This window comes from Falco rusticolus, chromosome 5 (genome assembly GCF_015220075.1).
Source record: "Falco rusticolus isolate bFalRus1 chromosome 5, bFalRus1.pri, whole genome shotgun sequence".
NCBI lineage: Eukaryota > Metazoa > Chordata > Aves > Falconiformes > Falconidae > Falco > Falco rusticolus.
This window is the reverse complement of record NC_051191.1, coordinates 475,029-497,435: the sequence shown is the minus strand read 5'-3', so window position 1 is coordinate 497,435 and position 22,407 is coordinate 475,029. Positions and strand designations below refer to the sequence as shown.

The following is a 22,407-nucleotide window of genomic DNA, read 5'->3' as shown; positions in this document are numbered from 1 at the left end:
TTCTGTAAAACTGCTTTCTACCCAGCCAGCCAGTCAGTCCCCAGCCTGGATTTGGTACATGGTTAACCTACAAGACGTAAGGTTTTGCATCTGCCTTTGTTTAACTTCAGGATATTTCTGGCAGCACATTTCTCCAACCTGTCTAGCTCCCTCTGAATAGCAGCCCTGCCCTCCAAGGTATCAACCGCTCTGATTAGGTACTGGCTGCAACTGGCCGAGAGCACATTTAATCCCATCATCCATGTTGTTAACAAGGACATTAAACACTGCTGAGCCCAGTACCAATCCCTGAGGGGCATCAGCTGAATTTGCATTACTATCATCCTTTGAGTCCAAAGACCCAGGGAATTTTCCACCCATTTCCTTCTCCACTTCTCTGGCCCACATCCCTCCACAGTTTGGCTATCAGGACACCACAACAGACTGTGTCAAAGGCCTTACTAAGGGCACACAACACCCACTGCTCTGCCTTTTATCCACACAGCCAGTCACCGCACTGCAGAAGGCAAAAGAGTTGATCAGGTATGATCTCCCCTCTGTAAATCCATGCTGGCTGTTCCAAGTTATTGTATCCTTTGTGCCCCTAGAAATGGCTTTGAGTAAGATTTGCTCCATAACCTTTCCAGAGAGGTAAGGCTGGTTAGTCTTCAGTTCCTTACATCCCGCTTTTTCTCCTTCTTGAACACAAGTGCAACATTCACCTTTTTACAGCCACCAGGATCCTCCCCCGATTTCCACGATCTGTCAAAGATGACATAGTAGAGCCTTGCAATGACATTGGCCAACTCCCTCTACATGCAAGGACACATCCCATCCTAGGATGCCACAGACTTATATATGACTAATCTGTTTAAGCACTCACTAGCTGCACCTGTGGATCACGTTACATTCCCCACCAACTCTCCCAGAAGGCTCCAAGAACTGGGAGGCCAAACAGCAGACCTTACCAGTAAGAAACAAAGTAATGTAACGTTGATAATGAGACACACCACATCTCACTTTTCCAGATCCTTTGTCACTTGGCTCCCTGCCCCTAAGCAGTGGGCACATGATTTCTTTAGCTTTCCTTTCATTTTCAGCCCTTCTCATCCTTCTCTGGTTCAGCACAGGGTAAGAGGGACAGACAGACAAGCCCTCGCAGGCTCTCCACATCTGCCAAGACAGCAAGTCAGATTAGCAGATGGGTGCCTCTCTCCTACCCCAGGGACAGTCTCTGGTGACTGTGACCCTCCTCCTTTCTGTGCACACAGGTGGTGGGTGAAGGCTTAGCTGGACCCAATACCTCCACTGACAGGAGGTCATTTTCCTCACCTGTACCAAATAACTTTTGTTGCATTGCCAGAAGTGACAAGCTTCCAGCCTCCTCCATTTTGGGAATCTCCCTCTACCACTCTTCTGGAATTCTCCTATTGGCTGGCGTGGTAAAATGAACCAAAACTGACCCAAAGAATGAACTAGGGGCAGCCAAGTACCCATTCATACCTACATGTGGTCTTAACTTGGTTGGGTGAGGGTAGTAGCAGTGTAGGATAATGCACACCAAGAAACACTTTTCCCCCCTTCTCTGCCAGACAGTCTATTTAATGGACAAACAAAATAGCACTACTGAGAAAAGTCCTTTGATCTAGCCACTACCGTAGGAGTATTTATTTCTTCTAAATTTTGGTGAAAGGCCAGTAGCCCAAAAAAGGCCTTAAGCAAACCTCTTCAAGAGCAGAACTTTTATCCACAGTAAAATCCATTAGGGCCACCTGACAAGTTTTCTTCCTTGAAAGCCAAGGGGGAGTAGGATCCTGGGGGACCAGCTTCCAACTGTTGGAGCAGCAATCACAAACATATGTGTACATATTTACTTAGCCTTTCTGAAGGAAGACAAAGAACATGATACATTCCTATCACTATTGTGCAAGACTACAGCCACCTTTGATTTTTCCTGCTCAAGTTTTACATGAATTTTTCCTTGACTCTTCTTTATATACAATGCTTCTCAATAATCAGCTAAAACAGCCATACATCACTGCAAGGGGTGTCCAATTAGTTCATGTTCTCCTTGCCCAGCTGAGAAGTTCTGCAGCTTTTTGTGGCTACTGTGAAGATTCACAGGTAGTCTTGGCTTCTACTGATGTGCAGCACAGAACCATCCTTTCTGTTACCCTGTTTTATTAGCTGCATTTAAACATCCTGAAAGGGATACTGCACTTAAGATTGTATCATAGTAGGCCAGTTGCCACAAAGTGCTTGATCTTAAGTAACATCTGAAACTTTCCTCAGAAGCCAGAAAATTATCTTACAGTTCTGAACTCGAAGCTTTAGACAAAGTGATTCAAATCAGACTCCAGCTTTTCTTCTTAACACAGCAGGATGCAATAATGCCAGCTTGCAACATATTAAGATTATTTTAACAGTACTTCAGTTTTTGAGGGTTTTTTATTCCAGTCTTCAATGTTCAAAACAAATAAAACATAGGGCATAAGTTTCAGGAAGGAAATGAGTATTCCCTGAAGAAACTTCTGCAAAATGCTTGTTTTCTCAAGCATTCAAAATGTTTATTTCCATGTGTTGCTCACATATCCTTCTATTCTCCAAACATTTGTAAGATATTATTTTCCTTGATCCTACTTGCCTCATAGCCAACCTGCTCACTCCTAATTCTTTCATCTCTTTAAACTGGCCTTCCATTTTTTTATAGTTGCATTACTTGTGAGATAGTTCCTATAAGAAACGTGCTATGCGGAAATTGGAAAAGTGTTATACTTACAGCCAAAGAAATAAACTAAAACCTGAGAGATAGAGGTTTCTTTGCGATCGGAAGAGTTTCATCTGAATATGATCAAAGGCGTTGCTATTGACATTTACAGCCTTTTCAATCATATGCGTGACAGAGTACTTCTTCACTTCTCTAACAGCATCTGCAAACAAAAACAGTTTGTTCTTATTCACATCTGTTGATATGCATGTCTGACAAATGAGACACAGTACTAAAAATATGTATTTGGACTTTCTGCTCAGCAAACAGGCATAGGACAAATTCTGACATCGCTTATGTTACCCAAGCATTTTAAAGATAGGTGCTGGTAAATCACTGAAGTGATAACACATTTCCAGAGATACACCAAACCACTGCCCAAAACATGTTTTAACAGTCACTTGCAAAACTTGCACCCAGCCACCAGGGATCAGGCAAAAGCAACACACTCTAAAAATGTTATTTGAGACCCTACAGACAGTGTCAAAATGTCACTGCTGACAACTTAATTAAAATCCAGTGGACAAACAGTGAGAAAACAGAAAGAGAAGGGGAAAAAGAAGAGAAGCCTTCTGAAGTATGTCTCATATGTAATATTAAATAAGCATGTGTTTTTATGTTTGAATGAGAGGGAAAAAATATTTTTGTAACATCCATCACAGTAGTAACACTGTGTTGAACAGGAACAGAACAGAGGGAGTAAGCTACACCTCCGCTTTCATCTGCCTTTCAGTTTCCTTTCATCCATCATATACTCCTGATAATTCTACAGAAGGGTCAATACACTGCCGACACTTTTCAAAGGCCAAAATAATTAATTACGACTTACATCCACATAAGAACAAAACCTAAGCCACCCATATTACAGTCTGTACACTTAAGGTCATCATACATACTTAAGGCCAATAGAGCACCTGAAGTATCTTACAGTACATCAACAAAAATACACATTTCATGACACATCAGTTCTTGCAGACTATTTTGGCCAAGTAATATTAAATTGATGCTGCATTTATGTAAGCACACAAAATCAACTCCAAAGAAAAGCACATGTGAATAACATCACTTATGACTGTCTCTTTTAGATTCATAAGTTATTTAGAAGAGAAAAAACCCACTAAACAGATCTGAAGTGAAACTTTAAACAGTGCAATGGAGACCAAGACCAAACGAGAGTCCACACCCCTTTGCTATTGGAAGATTCTAGGCCTGCAGTAACCTATCATCTTATGCTACGGGGCAAGCATCTCACCACTGCTTTGCTTTAGCTCAAATCCATCTTTCTGCAAAATCAATGACTATCACCAACTCAAAAGCAAACTCCGGTCAAAGTTTTCAATAGAAGTTCAAGAGAGTAAATGAAATCCGTAATTTCTTAATCTTAAGCCATTTACTGAAGGATCTACTTCTATGGAGAATACTAAAGATAATCTACAACCCCCCCTTTATTTGCATTTCCAGTACTTTTTGAATATTAAGAATACAGTACTGCAGTCTAGTCTGACTTTGCTATGTATGCAACGCATCTCTATGTTTCTCTCAACAGACAATAAAACCACACATTTATTCTTTATATTTAAAGTAGCTTGGATTTACCTAACATTTTCATTGTAAAACGCTGGAAACACTTGTCTCCTATCCATGGAGGAGAACTATGTCAGTGAAACGTAGAACTGTTTTCATCACCAAAACATGGAAGATGCTTACCACACAAAGCAGTCAGGTCAGACCTTAAATGAAATCAGTCAGCCATATGGTCATCGCTCAAGCTCCAGTTTCACTAAAGCTTTACTCCTGTGTGACAGACCTTAGCATCTACTCATAACAAATGCAGCCAACAGCTGTTTTTTATCTGTGCTGAGCACAAGTGGTCAAATAGCGCAGTGCTTTGATACATTCTTCTGGTCTTCTATTTCAACAACAACCAAGAGAAAGAGTGCCATCTACTGCATATTGCACAGCTCAGCCAAATTCTGGCATCAAACATTTGCAGTTCATTTATTTGCATGAGGAAGTGAAACAAAGCAGCAGCCTAGACCAAGCTCCAATTTTCCTCCTTATTCACTACCATATTACTCTTACATTTGGGTTCCCAACACGGATGCAGTATAAGCCCTCTGCTCTTCCATTCTATCGTAGAACTTTTAAACAAATTAGCTGACTTAAATTAGGCTCAAATCCTTTCAATTAATCTACTACCATGAACTCCACACACGAGGGTTTTTTTTTCCCCCCATTTGTTAAGCAATTATTTAACACTTACCAAGAAACAAGATGATCAGTAAAACTATTATTGTAAGGAACATCTTGTTCCAAAAAACTGCCATTTTGCTCCACAGAGGAATCATAAAAATCTTCTGCCATCTGTAAAACAGCATTGTGTTATTCAAAAATAATTAAACACTAAAAGAAGAGCATAACAACCTCACAGAAGAGAGCCTTGTTCTTGATACGAGACTTACATAAGGTCTCTAAATAGCTGCTTTAATTGTAATATAACTTAGGTACACATAACTTTTCCAACAATCCAACTTGCTTGTCTCTTTGTTTGTTTGTTGTCAATACAGGCATAGACAGCTGGTTCAACTTGAAAACTTCTTGCATGACAGCAGGTACTTTCCAGATGTGTTTTATTTTAGCTTTTACTTTGGCTAGCATTACTTTGTGTTTGGTCCTGACTACAATAAATTTAGGGATAGAGTACAAACTGCAAAGTGCATTCCACCATTTTTATTTCTATCCACTTATACCCCTTGGTGCCAAATAAAATGAAAACCCTCCACAAATTAAGATTATCTCTACCATCCTTCTTCAGAAGGCTTACCTTTCACACTGACGAGTCTGCATAATTATAAAGTACAAGGATTGTTACTATATTCCAACTTGCAAATGACAACAAAATATCAAGTCTTGTGTTCGTTATTTTGTTCAGGGTTACAAGCTCTTTCAAGAGCATAAATTTATTGGTTAGAGAAGAAACTTAAGAGGCCGATTGGTGGTGAAGACTTTTGTTGTTGCCTATTCGATATTACTGCAGGAGGGTTCTGCAAGAACCCACATTTGCAGCACAAATGAAGAACATCTAATGTGCTCAAATGAACTGAAACCCACAAGATAAATCAGAGCACCTACTTGTCCTCTGTTGCAGGTTGGAATCAGTACTACTGCACAAATGAAGTAATACCTAGTTATGCCATTATGGATGTAACACAGGCATGCTAGTCACCATCTGATTATATTAGGTAACATTTCCAGCTTTTGTTAGAAGTATTTACATTTTCCAGAGGCTGTTAAAATTTGTCCTTTAACAAAGCAGTTTCCAACCCTCTATGAACTTAATTATACTGTAGCATTATCTCCAATAGCCCCTTCTGGTTCTGCATCAGAAATAATTAAAAAGTTTTAGCACTGTATGTGCAAAACTCTCATTTAAGTCCTTCAGTATAATATGAATTCTTTATAGCAGAGAGTTATAGTCTGTATCAACCAAAAAGCTTACTTTAGTTAAACCAAGCTACAACTCTAAGCTACAAACAATGCCAACTTGCTAACTCTTTTAAACATGCAATTCTCCATGTTTCATACTGATCTCCACTTAAGAAGTGATACTCTGCTATACTGCAAAGTTATTTTCAGGCTAAAAATAAGCTCTCTCTACATTTATTTTTCCTCAGCAAGTACTGACATTCACATTTATTAATGCTCTATTTCCTTTTGGTGACAGAAGTCACATAAATATAATCCTTCCCAGTTACAAATACTAGCCACCACTACAGATGTAGCACACTTGGTAGTACAGTTCTGTCTTTTTGCATACTTGCATTTTCATATTGTCAGTTTACTTATTCCCCAGGAACTTAAAAAGCTTGTTAGCAAATTCAAAAAGGAGTGCATTATCCAAATAATGTACACACACATAAGAGGCAAACAATCCGTTTGAAGACTGACAAGCAAGTAAATCAAAACTTTAAAGAACAGCAGTTTCACATGTGTTTTTAATCACATGCTTTACCGTTCTGACAGAACCAGCTCCCAGGCCACCAAGATGCACAAGGCAGAACTGCTGCCCTCTGGTACTGTCACAGCAGCTAAATCTAATGTTTAACCCCACGTTTCCTGCAACAGTTTCGTTAAGAAGATAATTGCACATCACGTAAAGGATAAAGCTATTTTGCTCTTTCAGAAACCACTCTTCAAAGGAATAGCTGAATGCTACAAGCCAAGCACAAAAATCTATCCTTTGTATATAATGAAAAGCACTGTTTGTAATGTTTGAATAAATTTTGGTGACACTGCAGGTTATGAATTTTCTTTTCAGCCACAACTGGATTCAAGCCCTGTTTACATCATAGGTGAAACCCATTTCAATACTCCCAATGTCTTTCTGCATGTGTCATCAGCCTGCGGAAATTCTTGCAGCTAGTTTCCTCACATAAGCCATTAATAACCTCATGATTACAACTCCCATAATACCTCTCCCTTGTTACATACAGTTGCATTTTTGATTACAAAGCAAAAGAAAATATGAGAACTCCATAATCTATGTTGAAATGCTGAAATCAAGCCAGCTTGTAAAAATCAGAGGCTAAATTAGACTTTTAGAACAGTTTCAATTTCTGAGGTTGAGGAAACTTAGCTAATCATGGATATCAGCTCTGGAGGATCCAGCCACTTTAAAGACTCTCCCACAGGTTTCATTAGTGAAATTCAGACTCTACACAAAGCAAGTTCTTGTACCTTAAGATACTAGAGTAAAAGCTGCATTCTTCATTCTAAACATATATGAAGATGCAGAAAGCAAACGTAACAATTTTTACACAACACTGAGACAGTGGAAATTTATTTTTTTTTTAAACCTTTAAGGTTTAATCCTACTTGGGGTTTTCTGGGTGCGGGGTTTTAAAATTTATTTTATTTAAGTTAGTGATATTCTGGAAAGAAATTGTAACTGTTTCTCTTGCTTCTTGTAGAGAAGCTAGCTTTCTTTAAATAACATTACCATATTTGAAGAGCTACTCACAGGAAACAATCTTAAGATAACGCTGTAAGTCAGGCCTTTGCACACAAGAAGAGTTAACTAACATTTTGTTTCTTTCCCTTACTAAGGGTCTTTATTTTACAGGAATGACTTATTTTTCTTCATGTTCCTGCTGTGTCCCATAAGTATTATTATTTTGTAAGCCTATGTATGTTCGTACAGGCCTTCAGAGTCCTGAACCTCTTGCACCATGCTGAAGCACGCTTTTTAAACAAACGACGGCAGATTTCCTACAGCCCTTACGGGGGCTGTGTGCGGCCAGCTTCCCGCTCCGGGAGCCCCTGTCAGCTCAGCACCCACAGTGCCCGGCGTACACCAAAACTCCTCACAAACTCGTCGAACAGCTCCTGGAAAAGCCGCACCGTCCTCTCGTTTCTTACCGAGCTTGAGGCCGCGATGCCAGGTGCCCTCCCGTACGGCAGCTACGCCAAAGCCCCCGAGCGGAGACGCCGCCCTGGCTGGAAGGAAGCAACGGGGCTCGCCCTGGGAGCCCGACTGCTGCTCGGATGAATCAGCAGCATGCAGAAAACAAACATAAAGCTACTCCAAACAGCCTTACGAGTCTTGACACTGCTGATGCTCAAGCCCCCAACAGCATTCCTCCATTAGTTCACTGCTACCTGAAGATGCAGCAAAGCTCCGTGTTTATAAAAACAAAAGCGTAAAATAAACCCAAACCGGCTGTCAGACCGAGCTGGGGGTGTCCAGCACGCTGAAGTCCTACCTCAGCGGAGAAATGAACGGCAGGCAGAGCACGAGAAGCATTCCTATTTCGCCGTACAGGAAGACAGCAACCGCCGTCCACTGGAAAGTCATCGCCTCGGCAGGCCTGCGGGGGGGAGCGGCTCAGCGGGCCCGCCGCACCGCGCCCGGGCTACCTCCCACCGGGCCGCGGGGTCCCAAGGAAAGCAGTTCCCAGTAACTTAACCGCGGGGCGGGGGGCGTCCCACCGCACCGGCTTCCCCTCCCGAACCATCCCGTCTGCCGGGGAAGGGAGGGGGTGGACCGGGACCCTCACCGCCGCGCCAGGCTCGGCGGGCAGGGCCGGGCCCGCCGGCGGCAGCCCCCGTGAGGAGACCGCAGCCCCGCCTGTGCCGCAGCCCGAGCCCGACGCCCTCCCGCCACCACGGCTCCCGCCCCTACGCGCTTCCCGCCGCCCCCGCTCCCCTCGGCGCAGCCGGAGAGGCCTGGGCCGCCCCGGGCCCGTCCCGTTCCCCCTCACGGCCGCCCGGCCTTCGCAACCTCCTCGGCGCTGGCGCCCTGGTGAGCCTGATGGCGGCGAGCCGCTCTCGGAGGGGCGGGGAGCGGCGCCTCGCCCGGCAGAGCGGCCCGACAGCTGGGAGGAAGCGAGCTGCTCCTTCCCGCCGGCGCGGCAGCTCGGGCGATGTGCGCCGGCCCGGGACTGAGTCACACGGCGGGGGCGGGCCGGGGGCGGGGGCGGTCGCTGTCCCGGCGGGGCACGGTGCGATTAGGCCCCGGGGGAGGGTCGGGTCCTCTGGGCCCACCCCGGTGGAGCTGGGGGCTCCCCGCCGGCCTCCCCTAGCTCCAGAGGCTCTGCCCGGCTACCGCCCCGGCTTCCCGGGCCCTGGCGGGGTGCCCGGGGGGAGACACGCAGCAGCGGCTGCGGAGGGGGCCGGTGTGGGGCAGCTGGAAAGCCGAGCCTGACGATGGGCGTGAATTTGCTAGGGGACCACACCGCTGTTGGAAAACGCAGGGATCTACACGCTGAGGAAGGTTAAAATTAGTATCTTTTTCACATTTAGGGGGAACGGTTGTAAGCGTTTTGCTGCGGGATCTCACTGTGATCGTCCCACCACCCTGCAAGTCAAGCTTACTCAGTCGGGACCTCAGCTCTGCTCTCTAGTGCACTCATTAGTTTCTGAAGTTCAGTTAAAAAATACTGTGCCTTGTCCGTCCATCCCCCACATGCATTATATTACCTTAACAATATTAAGACCCTGCACATCGCTCAAAGAAAATAGGCCTAATATTCATAAAGACAGCACAAATAACAACCAAACAACAGCCTCAAAGGCTGTCAAACAAGCCTGTTTGGACCTCATGAATAAAACAATATTCCCTCAGAAAATCCTGTTCTATTCTACTGTTCTCTTTGATGCTTATCAGCCTAGTGAGGCCCCGAGCACGTCCTTGGTACCCATTTCCCTGTTGCCCATCTCTTTTGCCAGCTTTGTAACTCCCCTTCTTTGCCCCTGCATAACCCTCCCCTAACAGCTTCTCCCTGTTGTTCCTAGCTTTGCTCTATCAGCACCCACATCCAGTATTTCTGATACCATCACTTGGGCAGTCTTGGCCTCACATGGTGTCACTGAGGTAGTGATAACATTCCTGGGCACGCTTGGCCTTGCAAGTGTCTAGTTCCAAAAGGACCTTCAAAACTACTCTCCAGTTATCAGTGTAGTTCAGTTGTTTTTCACCTAACTCCCCCTTTAACCACTAGTGAAATCCAGCCACCCCTCCCAGCGCTATCTGCAGCTTTTACCAGCTTCTCATGCTGTTTGTTACATGTCATGTTCAGTGATCTCACGTGTCATATCCAGGAGTCTTCCAACCCTGTTCAGTTAGCCCATGCCAGGGCCCACTCAGCAGCTTGCTGACGTGCCTGCAGTCCTAACAAATCCTGAGGTGCTGCTGGTGGAAGAGGTTACCTTGTCCTAACTGGGCATCACCAGCCCTCCTGACACAACTACTTGCTTTTGGGAATTCTGCCCCAATTAGCTTGCATCAAAATGAGACAGATTAAATGCTGTGAATAGTTAGTTGTACTTTGTTACTCTAATCCTTTGGAAATGAGTGGGGTAGGAAGTCCTTGCATAAGCAGTTTTGAGCAGAGTTTGCAGCTGCTTACAATCTGAAATTGTTTACACTTAAGATTTCCCAGGTCTGTGGCCTGGGGATGAAGCCATCATGTTAACCTTTTTCTAGCTGCTGCCAAGCAATCTCTGGATGAAAGGTTACATCCCAGATAATTGTTTATGCATACCAAATATTGGCGAGTGATGCAACCAGCCATTTCAATCCAATTACACAGTGGAAACAGCCTGGGTATAAAGAAGTATTTCTAACATATTTTCATAAACATATTTAATCAGAAGCATAGACAAAACATAACTTTTTAGTATGTCCTGTTTATTACATTTTAGCTGTTGGCCTAGAGCCATACTACTTTACTGAAGCTGTTAAAATGTTAAGCACTTTCTCTCCTTTAATTCCAGAGCAGTTTCCATTTCTGAGCTGCTTACTCACCTCTCACTAGCACTGTAAGTTGCTCTCCCAGTAGCCTAACTTCATACCGACAGGACTATATTTGTACATCCCTGTTGCCAGAGTCTCAGTCTGCTTTTTCACTTCAATGGCTTCATAAGATCTCAGGCTCACTCTCGGTGACTGCTGTGCGCTTTCACTGCAGCTGATGTGTATGCCCCCCCCCGCCCCGGAGCTGGAATGAGATCCAAGGAACAGAGAGAAGCCCGCAAATACCTGACACCTGCCTTCTCCTGTTGAGTGTACTCTCCCAGTCCAGGTATTCTAACTGAAGTTGTAGAAGTCTGGGTTGTTGATCTAAGACTGCCTATCTTACCGCGTGATAAATACGACACCATATGATATATATAATGGCTTGAGGAAATAACCTTATGAACCTTAAAATATTACATAAAAAAAAATACCTTCCTTTCCCACCACTAAGGTGACAAAGTATTCAGAAATAGAAATATGAAATGCCTGTGTATTAGCAGCTGGTTAGAGGACAGAAATCCAATGAATTCTCTGCTGAAACAAAGGCAAAGAGAAAGTTCAAACTTGTTACATTCTAGTTTGGCTTATATGACAGCTGTCTCATCATCACACACTGCATTTGCCCAACCATCAACCCAAGACAGAGCAGAGACCTAAGAAACAACAGTAGGGAACAGAGAAAATGAGATTGTTCAGGCTGCATGAGGGAGTTGGAGTTACTGCAGCAGGGTAAAAATTGCAAGGAAACACAGGGATTATGAGAACACGGCATTGCTGCGCAGGGTGGCTTAACATAGGGAGCTGGATCGATTACAGGAGGCAAAGGACCTAAAATAGGAAACAAAGCTTTGTATCTTATGATACTTGCAGAATCACTATTTAAAAAGTTGAAAATTAGAAAATAGAAAGAGTACCTGGTGATGTTACAAGTAACATACACAGGGAAGGACTTTATCTAGCTGCTTTAAGCAGGAGATGAGAATTTTCCCATATTCAAATGGTTTATAATGAGAAATATGACCATATTCTAAAACAACACTGGGAGTTAACTAACTCCTATCTTTGGTAATTTATGTGTATTTGAAAAGTATGGTTGTTCAGAGTATGGCTCTAAGACTCCAATTTTGCAGTTTATTCTATGTCAACACAGTGAAGTGTGTTCAGATGCATGCAAAATTCACAAGGGAAGAAGGCACACAATTAATTTCACCCTCAAAAAGGGATGATAAGCTTCCATTGACTTTTATGATGCATAATTGGCCAGATCAAGTGCTCTTTAATTACTAGTGATACTAACAGCAACCTAGGCCTTGTACTTCAGGCAGAAATCTCTGATTGATCTCACACAGGCATAACCAACTGCTGCCTTCAAAATCATCAAGTATTCAGTTCCTAAATAGGTCAAGGTATTTCAAGTCCTCTAAAATTCAATTTCCACACTATTACACAGACACACAAAAAAAAAAGTGCCTTGTGTTTGTGTTACTCGATTATAATAACTTTTTCTTCTCTGCTCTTTGTGGCTAATGGGACAGTTCACAGCAAATAATAGTTGCTTGGCAAGTCATAAAAATCTTAAGAAAATGTTAACACAGGGCTTAGTTAATACTTTGAAGAATCCCTTTCTTCTACAACTCAGTTGTAGTTTTAGTTTTAATTTTGATGCAGGAAGCTGGAGGCATTTTCAGAACTGAGGAGAATTGAGTATTGTGCTGTAGTTGGATAACTTGAGACTGAAAATTCAGTAGTACGATATACAATGTCATGCAGTTGGGAAATAAGAACTTTTGCTGTAGAATGTGAAGCTCATAAAATACATGATGAATATTAGCTGAGGAAAAGTTAGGCATCAGAAAGAGAAGTATGAACTGCAGAAGACATTGCTGGGCTTTTACCTGGAATGCTATACATGATTCTGCTCACCCAATGTAAAGAAAACATAACGATACAGAAGAGTGAAAAAATAGTTGTCTGAAGGAATGGAGAACCTAATGCAGCAGAAAAGGTTGTAGAGATTGTCTCAATGAGCCTTGGATAGTAAAGCACGTCTGCAGTCTTCCATTTGTTAATACATGAGGAAGGTGACCAAAATCAGAAGTTACATAACTGCTGTCTTAAGTAGTGAACTAGACTTGATGACTTAGGTCATGCCTTTCAAACTGTTGTCCATATGCCTAAATCAGACATATTCACTACGAAAATTAATCTAGTCTTTTATGCCTTTGCATTGAAAAAATATATAGGGAGAATTTAGATACCTAAACTATTCTAAGATTTGGGGACCAGCATCAAAAGCAACCTCGCCTCCTCCAGGGTGTCAAACTTTATAGTGTAATAAAAAAAAAATTACAACTGTATACAAAACCAAGTAATTTATTTACAAAATTTAGAACTATTCACTTGTATATTCATAGATGTATCAGAGTCAGAAAACTAAGCAATTTCTGGTATGAATTTCTGTGTAAACATATAAAGAAAACAAATTATTTGATTACAAATAATTGTACTGCACGATTTGTGAAATTTCCCTTGCAGAACAAATGCAGCTGGTGTGTAATATTATTATCTTGTTCTAATTTTCACTATTTCCCTCCTATACAAAGATTCAAAGCCATGTGGCTGTCATGCTTTGATAAGCAACATGCCAGCAGGCAGAAAGGACTGCAAAAGCCTCACCGAGAGAATCTGTCAGCTTTTCTTTGACCTATAAAGTTCTGTTTTGGTAGATGATGGGGCTTTAATCTTTTATAGAATTATTATACAGTAGATAAACAAAACTGAATTTAGTTAAATTGAATTTTCAAGGCTTGTACTTTAGATTCAGCTAAGTTTGAACTTAAAAGTATCTCTTCATTTTACTCTTTCCTTCTTTCCATCATCCTTTATCTATTCTAGGTTTCTTTCACTATAAGAGGTGTGGAATTTTTGTGAGTTTTAAGTAAGTCTAGAAAGTTTTAGTCTGCAAAAGGAACATCTAATTTAAAAGACCATACTATACTGGGCTTCAAGGCCTCACAGTCTTTAAACCTGAAAAACCTACACAAATTTAAAAGTACAGCTTATGTCAGTTAAAGCAAATACTCCTATAATTGCTCCCTTTGTATTCTTTTGGTCTGAAATTCTTGGTATTATTTATGAGTAGTTCTTCTGACTTTAGGACGTTTCACTTAAGAAAGGCCCCAGTTTTGCAAACATATTGCTCTAAGCAATTGCCTGGTGAAAGAATAAATTAAATTACCAGAGTCTTACAATGACCAATTCTCTGTGTACTCGTGCATCGTAAATAGAATTCCACATTTGTAGAATTGAGTATTTTCTGGAATGAAAAATGCTGACATAAAAATACTAAACAACTGCAGTATCACCCTGATCATAATGTTATGCTGTGTTGAAAATACTTATGCAATATATTAACGTGACTAAAAAGTAGGAAGGAACCCAATTAAAAATTTAACAGTGTACTGACAATTGCAAAATAATAGTTTACACAGAACTAAAATACTTTCAGTTATCACACACCGTAATGGTCATTCAGATAATCTAGTACGGCTGAGGTACTTGATAAAACATTAAAAACTTTTTTTTCTTGTTTTGAAGTTATCCGTTCCATCATGTACATTAAGTGGTGGTGAAAACACGTAAAAGGAGTTCCATGCTCAAGAGCAATGTCAACCCAGTCCTGAATGCACTTCAAAGGTGTCTCTTCATAGCCTGCAAACATAGCTGGATTTGCTAAGAGTCCTCTAGCCACCATTATACCTTCAAATGGGAAATTAAAGCAGTAAGTTACATTATAGTTTAAATTTTACATTAAATCCTCATGTAGATTTTGTACAGCACCCCTTAGTACAAACACCCAAAGCTTACAGACAAGTAATGGGAGAACATGGGTATTACAGCTGTATCAGAGAAATCCATTTAACAATCCAGACCTCAGAGTACCTACAACACCTGTCAACACATTCCACTTGATGACATATTCTTCTAGAAATTTTGAAACAAAACACAGTACACAGAAGTCTTTCTTCCCTACTTTTGAAACTGTAATTCAGTAGTATTGTTTTCATTTGCTACATACATACAAGCCTACCTTTTTAACATAAAATTACAATGGAAAAACACAAGAGTAGCAATACACTATATTTATTTATTTTTAGTGCAACTCAGCTGATTCACTGACCTAGAATCCTTCCAATAAAGAGCTCAATGTCTCAATTATATACATTTCAGGGCTCTTGATCTGCAGTAAATCTTTCTGAACAAGCCAGTGTATTTGTAACTGTAATCTCAAACTGTCAGATAAACCCATACAAGTTCTATTGCAATTTTGCTGTGATTAAGGGATTCTGTTTTCCTGCACTGCCAACATATAATCTATCACGCTTAGTCTTTTCTTAAAAAATAGGATGATCAAAAAGGAAAAATTTCTTTTACTATTGTAGATGGCAGAAAAAACCTAACACATCATATTTTTGCTATTGAAGATGGTCAGCTGGGCTATGAGGACGTTCTTTTCTGTTATGTATTTCCTTCCTGCTTTGTATTTGGGGGGAAAGTCACTGCAGCAGCATGGCAGTTCAGTTCAACTGATTTTTGTTGTTGCTATTAAGCACCAATAGTATGTCAAAAGAAACCTAGCACACAAACTTTTCCTTATGATACTAGCTATTGTTCTCTGTCCTGTTGTTCTCTAGCTGTAAGATCCAAAGTGTGTAGATACAGATCACGTCTTCAAAACATACACTGAACTTCCATATTGTCTGGAAACCATAGAGAGTTGCAGGAATCCATTGTGACTAAATAACTGCAGGGAAATCCTGCAAAAAATCCCCAAATTTTACCACTGAAGTGTAAGACAAGGTGAATACATACAGACATGACAGTGCAAGGCCTCACTGCGTCCTTGAAGTCAACCATCTTAACTATTAAGTATCTGGCTTAATAATATTCCTTTTTTCTGCCATATTCTTACTATAAGAAAATCTGGTCCCTTGTGCAGGAAGTAGAGATTTCCAAGTGGAAGTTTATGGTTCTTTAAAAGATGATCAGCTCCATAAAGAGATGGAATAAATGTCTGAAGGTCCCCCTGTACTCTGCTACTGAGATAGCATAATTAAGCAAAGAGCTTTTGTAATTTGCCTCGGAAATTGTTAATTGTGGCTTTGAATAACACTGCTCTTGTCCTCTGATGATTACAAGTGATTCCATTTATGAGTTTATAAGGCATCTAAAATATGCTCTTTCATTTGTCTCCTCAAAGAGTAAAAAGCACTCAAATCATGTCCTACTCACAGCCAAAGTACTTTGAAAACCGGTTTGTAAGTTTACTTAGAAAATAGAGTACGTTTAATCTTACCATCTGCTCCTGTCAAGTGATGAACATTTTCAGCATCCTTTAAAGTTTTAATGTCTCCGTTAGCCACAATAGGTATAGACATGCTTTGTTTAATTATTTTAATTGCTTCGTAATGTACAGGCTGATGTCTTTCTTCTACACTTCTTCCATGTACTGTAATCCATGAAACTCCAGTTGCTTCAGCTTTCTGACACAGGTCAACTGTTCTTTTTAAGTCCTCATGGATCCTGAAATTCCAAGGAATGAAAACATTAGATAATAAGTTACCTGAACTGTATAAGAAGCCCTCCTCCATAAGGAGGAGTTACCACAGATTTGTATAAGGAACAGTAGAAATAAAGAAAATATTACTGTTGGAAGATAAAAGATTTTTTTTTTAAATAAAGACATGGATTTAATGTATAGAAACCAATATTTAATTTAGCACTTCCCAATTATGTCACATCTCTGAAATATACATGGTAAATTTTATAGCAAGATGCTATAAAATTTGAGCAAGAGTGCCCTAAGGATTCTAAAATAAACATCATTATTTTGCATGTTTTGTGAAAAAAACCCTGATTTGTAGCAGTTCCCCTTTTATGAAGGACTGCAAACTGAGTTGAAACTTAACTGACAAATACGCAAAAGCCACACGGGATATGTGGATAAATAGTGGATGAAATGGTACAAAGCAATGCAAAGCGATGGTTTACAGAAGTTTAGAAAGTGATGAAGGGAAGCAGGATGTGCTCCTTACAGCAGCTGTGGGGACTAGTTTTCAGTTCTGTTACCCTACCCTTTATAGTCAACAGCAACTGTGGCTCTGGCCTCAAAACAGCTCATAAAGTAAACCCTTGTGATGATACAGACTATGCATTGATTTCCTTTTATGCAACCCTAAACCTTTTAACTTGTACTTTCATGTCATTTGGATTGCAAAAATTTCTAGCATCCATTAAGTTACGTGGGTAAGTAGTCAAAGGCTGTGCTGGTTCTACTATCTAAGGTTGGGACTACTTTCCCCAGATACTCTTTCACCATCTGAGGTCAAAAAATCTCAGCATTCTTCACATGTAAGGAAATTATTATAATGTCTAATATTACACCATCAGAATTACATATACTAAAGTATGGTGTAACTATCATACTAACATGTTTCTTTAAAAAAAATCAAAAGAATTCTTCCATGTACCACAAACAGCACTTAAGTTAGACCTACCTTATTTTAATAGATACTGAAAATCTAGGGTTGTCGATCTGATTCCGTACGTGTCTCACCATATCTCGAACAAGCTCTGGTTTATTTATTAAGCAAGCACCATAACCTTCTGCCATCGCCCACCTTTAAAAGAAGAACATTTTTATTCTATATTTGAAACAATGCAGACCAATTTCAGTTAAATACATCAGTTTATTTCCTTAGGACCTTCAAAATGTGTGGCTGAGTAAACAAGAGATAGTACTGGCTGTAGATCAATGATTGTTTGCAGTTTGACACCAGCTCTTAGATCCTGATTCAGTCTCCATTGTGCTGTTAGAACTCTGGACAAGTTTCTAATCTCTTCCAGTTCAATTTTCTGTCCACAAAATGGACTGGCAAGGAAGATAAATTAACATTTAATCAATTATACATAAAATATTTTGATGTTTCTGCTTCCATTGGGTCATAGATTTCTTCTGAAGAGAAAATGAGTTTGGATTGGAAAGGAAGATTTTTGAAGTGCAAGTAAGGATATAATTTCAGTAATACTCTGTTTTCTCTCAACTGCAAAACACTTTATTTTGATTGGCAGGAAATAACCTTTGCTTCCATTTAGCAGCAGTTTTTTTCTTAAACAATTTTTCTTATAAATGCAGATTAAGTATATAAAGTTTTGTTATCTGAAACTAGCATGCACAAGAAACAAAGGATTCAAATGCAAGAGTATCTTTTTGGCCTAAAAGGAATGTAGAAGTTGGTGTATTTAACTGTAGTTAGCATAGAAAAAACCTACACTTCCATTCTGAAATCTCAGATCTCTCCAGAAAAGAGTTTTCTCAAATACTGTAACTTTAAGTCAAGACAACCTAATTAGGATAGACAAATGAAGTATTTGCACTGTAATATTATCTTTTGCTTTCCTACATTTATTTTTGAGGTCTTCACTTAGAAAAAGACTGCCTGACAAGCCTGTAATAAATGGTTCTCAATTGAACCAGTTAGCAGGAATCTTCATTTGTGCATTACTGTTTCACTGTCAAGACAAAATCTTTATCAATTTAAGTGAGAAGTAGATCACTAATTCACTGTACTTATAAACCTAATAAAAGATGGAAGAAATTCTTTTCAACACTTCCTGAATAATATAATATGTATAATTACATTTTAGACACTATCCTTCTCTTGCAGAAATCTGAGACATCAGTGGCTTGCCTCATTATTTTGGGAATTGCCACATCATTTCTCAAAACCCTCTCCAAATTATTTTCAACAAGCTCTTCTGGGTAATGCATATTTAACAGCTGTTGAGAAGGGATGGCCACTTCACTTCTGAGCCAACATGCAGTATCACAGAAATTAAAGCCAAGCTGGCAAATACACCTGGTTTTCCCAGTCTCACCATGGTGACAGGCATCTCAGAACATTCAGAACAGTGTCTTGCCACACAGACGTTTCTGACAGGTTAAAAAGCTATTTCTCTCTTGATGTCTATTTTTAAATTAAGACAGCAATTACTATGAAAATGAAGACCAATATTGTTTAATCTCAAATTACTTCATCATATTTACCCAGCTTTTTCAAAACTTTACCTCTGAGGACAGCCACAGTTTAGGTCTATTCCATCTGCAAAAGGACATACGATACGGGCAGCATCACACAAAACCTGTGCTTCTTTAGCAGCAAACTGAACAATCAATGGATGATCACCTAGCCAATGAAAAGACATTTAGAGATTTTAAACCCCCTAGAAAATAAAAAGAAGAAATTCTAAATTTTGAATGTTTTTCATATATTGAAAGGCTGTCTGCCCATGGCCCTGGGCAACCAGCTCTAGGCGACCCTGCTCGAGCAGGCGAGCTGGATAACGTGATCTACAGAGTTTCTTCCAAACTTGACTATTTTGTGATTGCAAGCCCTAAATCACAAATAAAGGTAGCTGACCAGTGTTTACTAAATGAGTATGTCTATCAAGAGAGGTGAGAATTCAGAGGTGGGAATTCAGACAAACATACGTGTCCTAGATGGTTGCTGGGTCAACATATACTTTTTCTGACTGAAATTGGTCAGGTGCTTATCTTTCACAAAGATGATATATGAAACTATGTATTCTCTATTTTTGTACAGCCTTCATGCTTCCCCTCCTAGCCTGCCTGCTCTTACCTGCATGCTGCCCCTTTGCTGTGCTGACATGGCTGTCTGTCTTGCCTGGTGGGAAATCTGCTTACAGAACCAACCGTTCAGAAATGAGCTAAACAACCCACGTTTGCCCTTCCTTATCACAGCCCTTCTTTTTCCTCTTCTGTGCCACCATGGCTGGTTTTTATCTACAATGTGATATGCTGAGTTGGCATGCGAACACATGGGCAGAGGCAGCTTTGTCTCAAGTGGGAAACCAAAGTGTCAGTGCTCCTCGACATGGGTCTGCTGAACTACTTGTGATTTACTAAGCCCCTGCAGAGAGCCAGATGGTCATATGGAACATGCTCTCCTCTTTTACAGCTATTGCATTACATCAAAGGCATCTAAAAATATCCGAAACAGTCTTAGCACTCACTTTCCTTATAAACAATTGCTGCAGTTAAGAGAAAGGGTGGTAACTGAGCACTGATGGAAAAAGATGATCCAAAAAATGCACAAAGTAGGTGCACTTCTGGTACTGAAAAGACCACAAGTGCTTCTGAAGATTATTCTGTTTTAGTGGAAAATTAGTTCTTAAAGCAGTGGAGCTTGCCAGAAAGAGCAGTAGTACCCTCTCAGTCAAGCTAAGACACTTCCAGAAGTTACCTAAACATATGGCAAGCAAAAACAATCCCTTGCATATTTTCAAAACAGTGTCCATTTAACACAGTGCTTTAGCTGAAAAGATTTACTTTGTTACAGCTAGTATTTTGGAATAATCCCACACTCTTAGGTTTGTGGTTGAGCGTTAAGTAATAAAAATACTGAGTCTAGCCATATTAAATTTTCTAGCAGCAGCCACAAAGAACATTACCTCTATTTGAGAAATATGCAACAAAGAAACATTAATGCTGAAGAAAATGGAAAACAGAAATTGCAATTGTAGACTCCAAACCTACTCCACTAATTACAACACAAAATCCCCAAACAGCCAGGAAGTTAAACATAAAACCACAGTAAAATTTCACAACCTGTTGTGGAGTTACTTGTTAAAAGCATAAATGCTAATAATGTAAACACTGTAATTTGGGCAAAGCTGTTTGAGGCAGAATGTTTTAGAGGCCTGTAAAATTAAGACCAGCGTGAAAGAGGTGAATAGGGAAAATATGTTGTTTACAACACTACAACATTTCATTTTGTTCCCCTTATTATCAGGCAGCAAAGTTGCAGCGTAACAGAGAATCTCCTCTTTCCCCATCCCTGCACCCGCTAGAATACGCTACAGATACTATCTGACCCATGGAACTTCAATGCCACAGGATGATGTTTAGATCAGAAATGTAAGTAAATTAAAAGGGGGCAAACTAGTGGCTTTGTGGAGCTTTGAACGATATATATTGTCAGCTATGTTCTTACTCATTTATTTTTACATACAAAGAATTATTCATGCTTTTTTAAGGTTGAATTCTACTAATAAGAGAGTCTATGCTTTCCAATGTGATTTTTCTCTGTAACTGCTCTATTTGAATAATTCATCATAGTAAACAGCCAGTGCTAAAATAATGAAATATACTTCCCCTGCTATTATATATACACTTATGAAACCACTAATTCAGTGGTCTGAATAGATGAAATCATCACACTTCATAGATCCTACACACCAGTCTTACTAGCAGTGCTCTTTTCATTCCTCCAGTTACAGCCTATGCTTATATGTTCCTTGTTACACCCTTCCACTGCAGCCACTTCATGCCAAAAGATCTGTATTGTTATTGTCACCTCTTCCCACGTATTTCATACCACTTTCTCTTTTGCTTTACACCCAGGACACTGTACAACTCCTTACACTCCTTCTTTTCGTGTTCTGGTTATGTTTCTGTAGCATGCCTGAAACCTTGCTTCTCCCCATCAATGCTTGAACTTCCTGGTCTCTTCTTGCTCCTTTTTATCAACCCCTCAATACCGCAAGGAGTCCCCCAACAGCCCCTTCCACCTTCCACTCCAGCTAATGTGAACCCCTGCTTCTTTTAGCAATCCTTGATTCCACTGTATCAATGTCTGATCTCTTAATTTTTTCACCTTTAGCAACACTCTTATTTTTATTAGAGACCAGAAAACCTTTCCTGGCAATAATTGGTCATCTCTGAAACACACAAGAAACAGCAACTGCTGGGAAAAGAATCTTACTACCATCTCATACTGTGTCTAGATGGGATGGAGTTAAGTTCAAATTTGTTTAAAGTTTATTTGTAGGAGGCCGTATGGTGCCGTCTTTTGGATTTTGTAACAAAACCTGTGTTGATAACGCACCAATGTTTTGGCTATTGCCACAGTACTTGCACAGCGTCAAAACGTTTTTCTCACTCTGCCTCCCCCTGCCCTCAGCAAATAGATTGGGGTGGGTAAAAAATTGGGAGTGAACACAGCTGGGATGGCTGACCCAAACTGATCCAGAGTATATTCCATACCATATACCATCAAGCTCAGCAATAAAACTGGAGTGACAGGGGAAGGTGAAAGTGTGTTGGGACATGTAAATTATGTTCCTGGATGGCCACTGCTTGGAGACTGGCTGGGTATTGGTCTGATAGTGTGAGGTGGGAAGTGATTGCCTTTGCATCACTTGGGTTTTTTCCTCCTTGTTTCCTTCAGTTATTAATCTGTTTTTATCTTGACCTGTGAATTTTTCTTGCTCTTGCTCTTCCTGT

At 40.4% G+C, this 22,407-nt stretch overlaps 1 protein-coding gene across 4 annotated transcripts in view; it reads right to left on the bottom strand.

Moving 5' to 3' along the window:
* Positions 1-22,407, bottom strand: part of DUS4L (dihydrouridine synthase 4 like) — a 39,298-nt gene that overhangs the window by 15,411 nt on the left and 1,480 nt on the right. For 2 of the 4 annotated variants that reach the window (XM_037387920.1, XM_037387921.1), the window contains exons 4-7: positions 19,171-19,288; positions 17,600-17,722; positions 16,399-16,625; positions 13,400-14,801 (exon numbers count right to left, since the gene is read on the bottom strand). In XM_037387920.1, coding sequence (XP_037243817.1) covers positions 14,554-14,801; positions 16,399-16,625; positions 17,600-17,722; positions 19,171-19,288 — 716 coding nt within the window. In that variant the 3' untranslated portion in view covers positions 13,400-14,553. Of the gene's footprint in view, positions 1-2,758; positions 2,910-5,009; positions 5,111-8,508; positions 8,614-9,026; positions 9,188-13,399; positions 14,802-16,398; positions 16,626-17,599; positions 17,723-19,170; positions 19,289-22,407 lie in introns of those variants that run through there. The other 2 variants (XM_037387923.1, XM_037387922.1) reach the window with 2 other exon arrangements.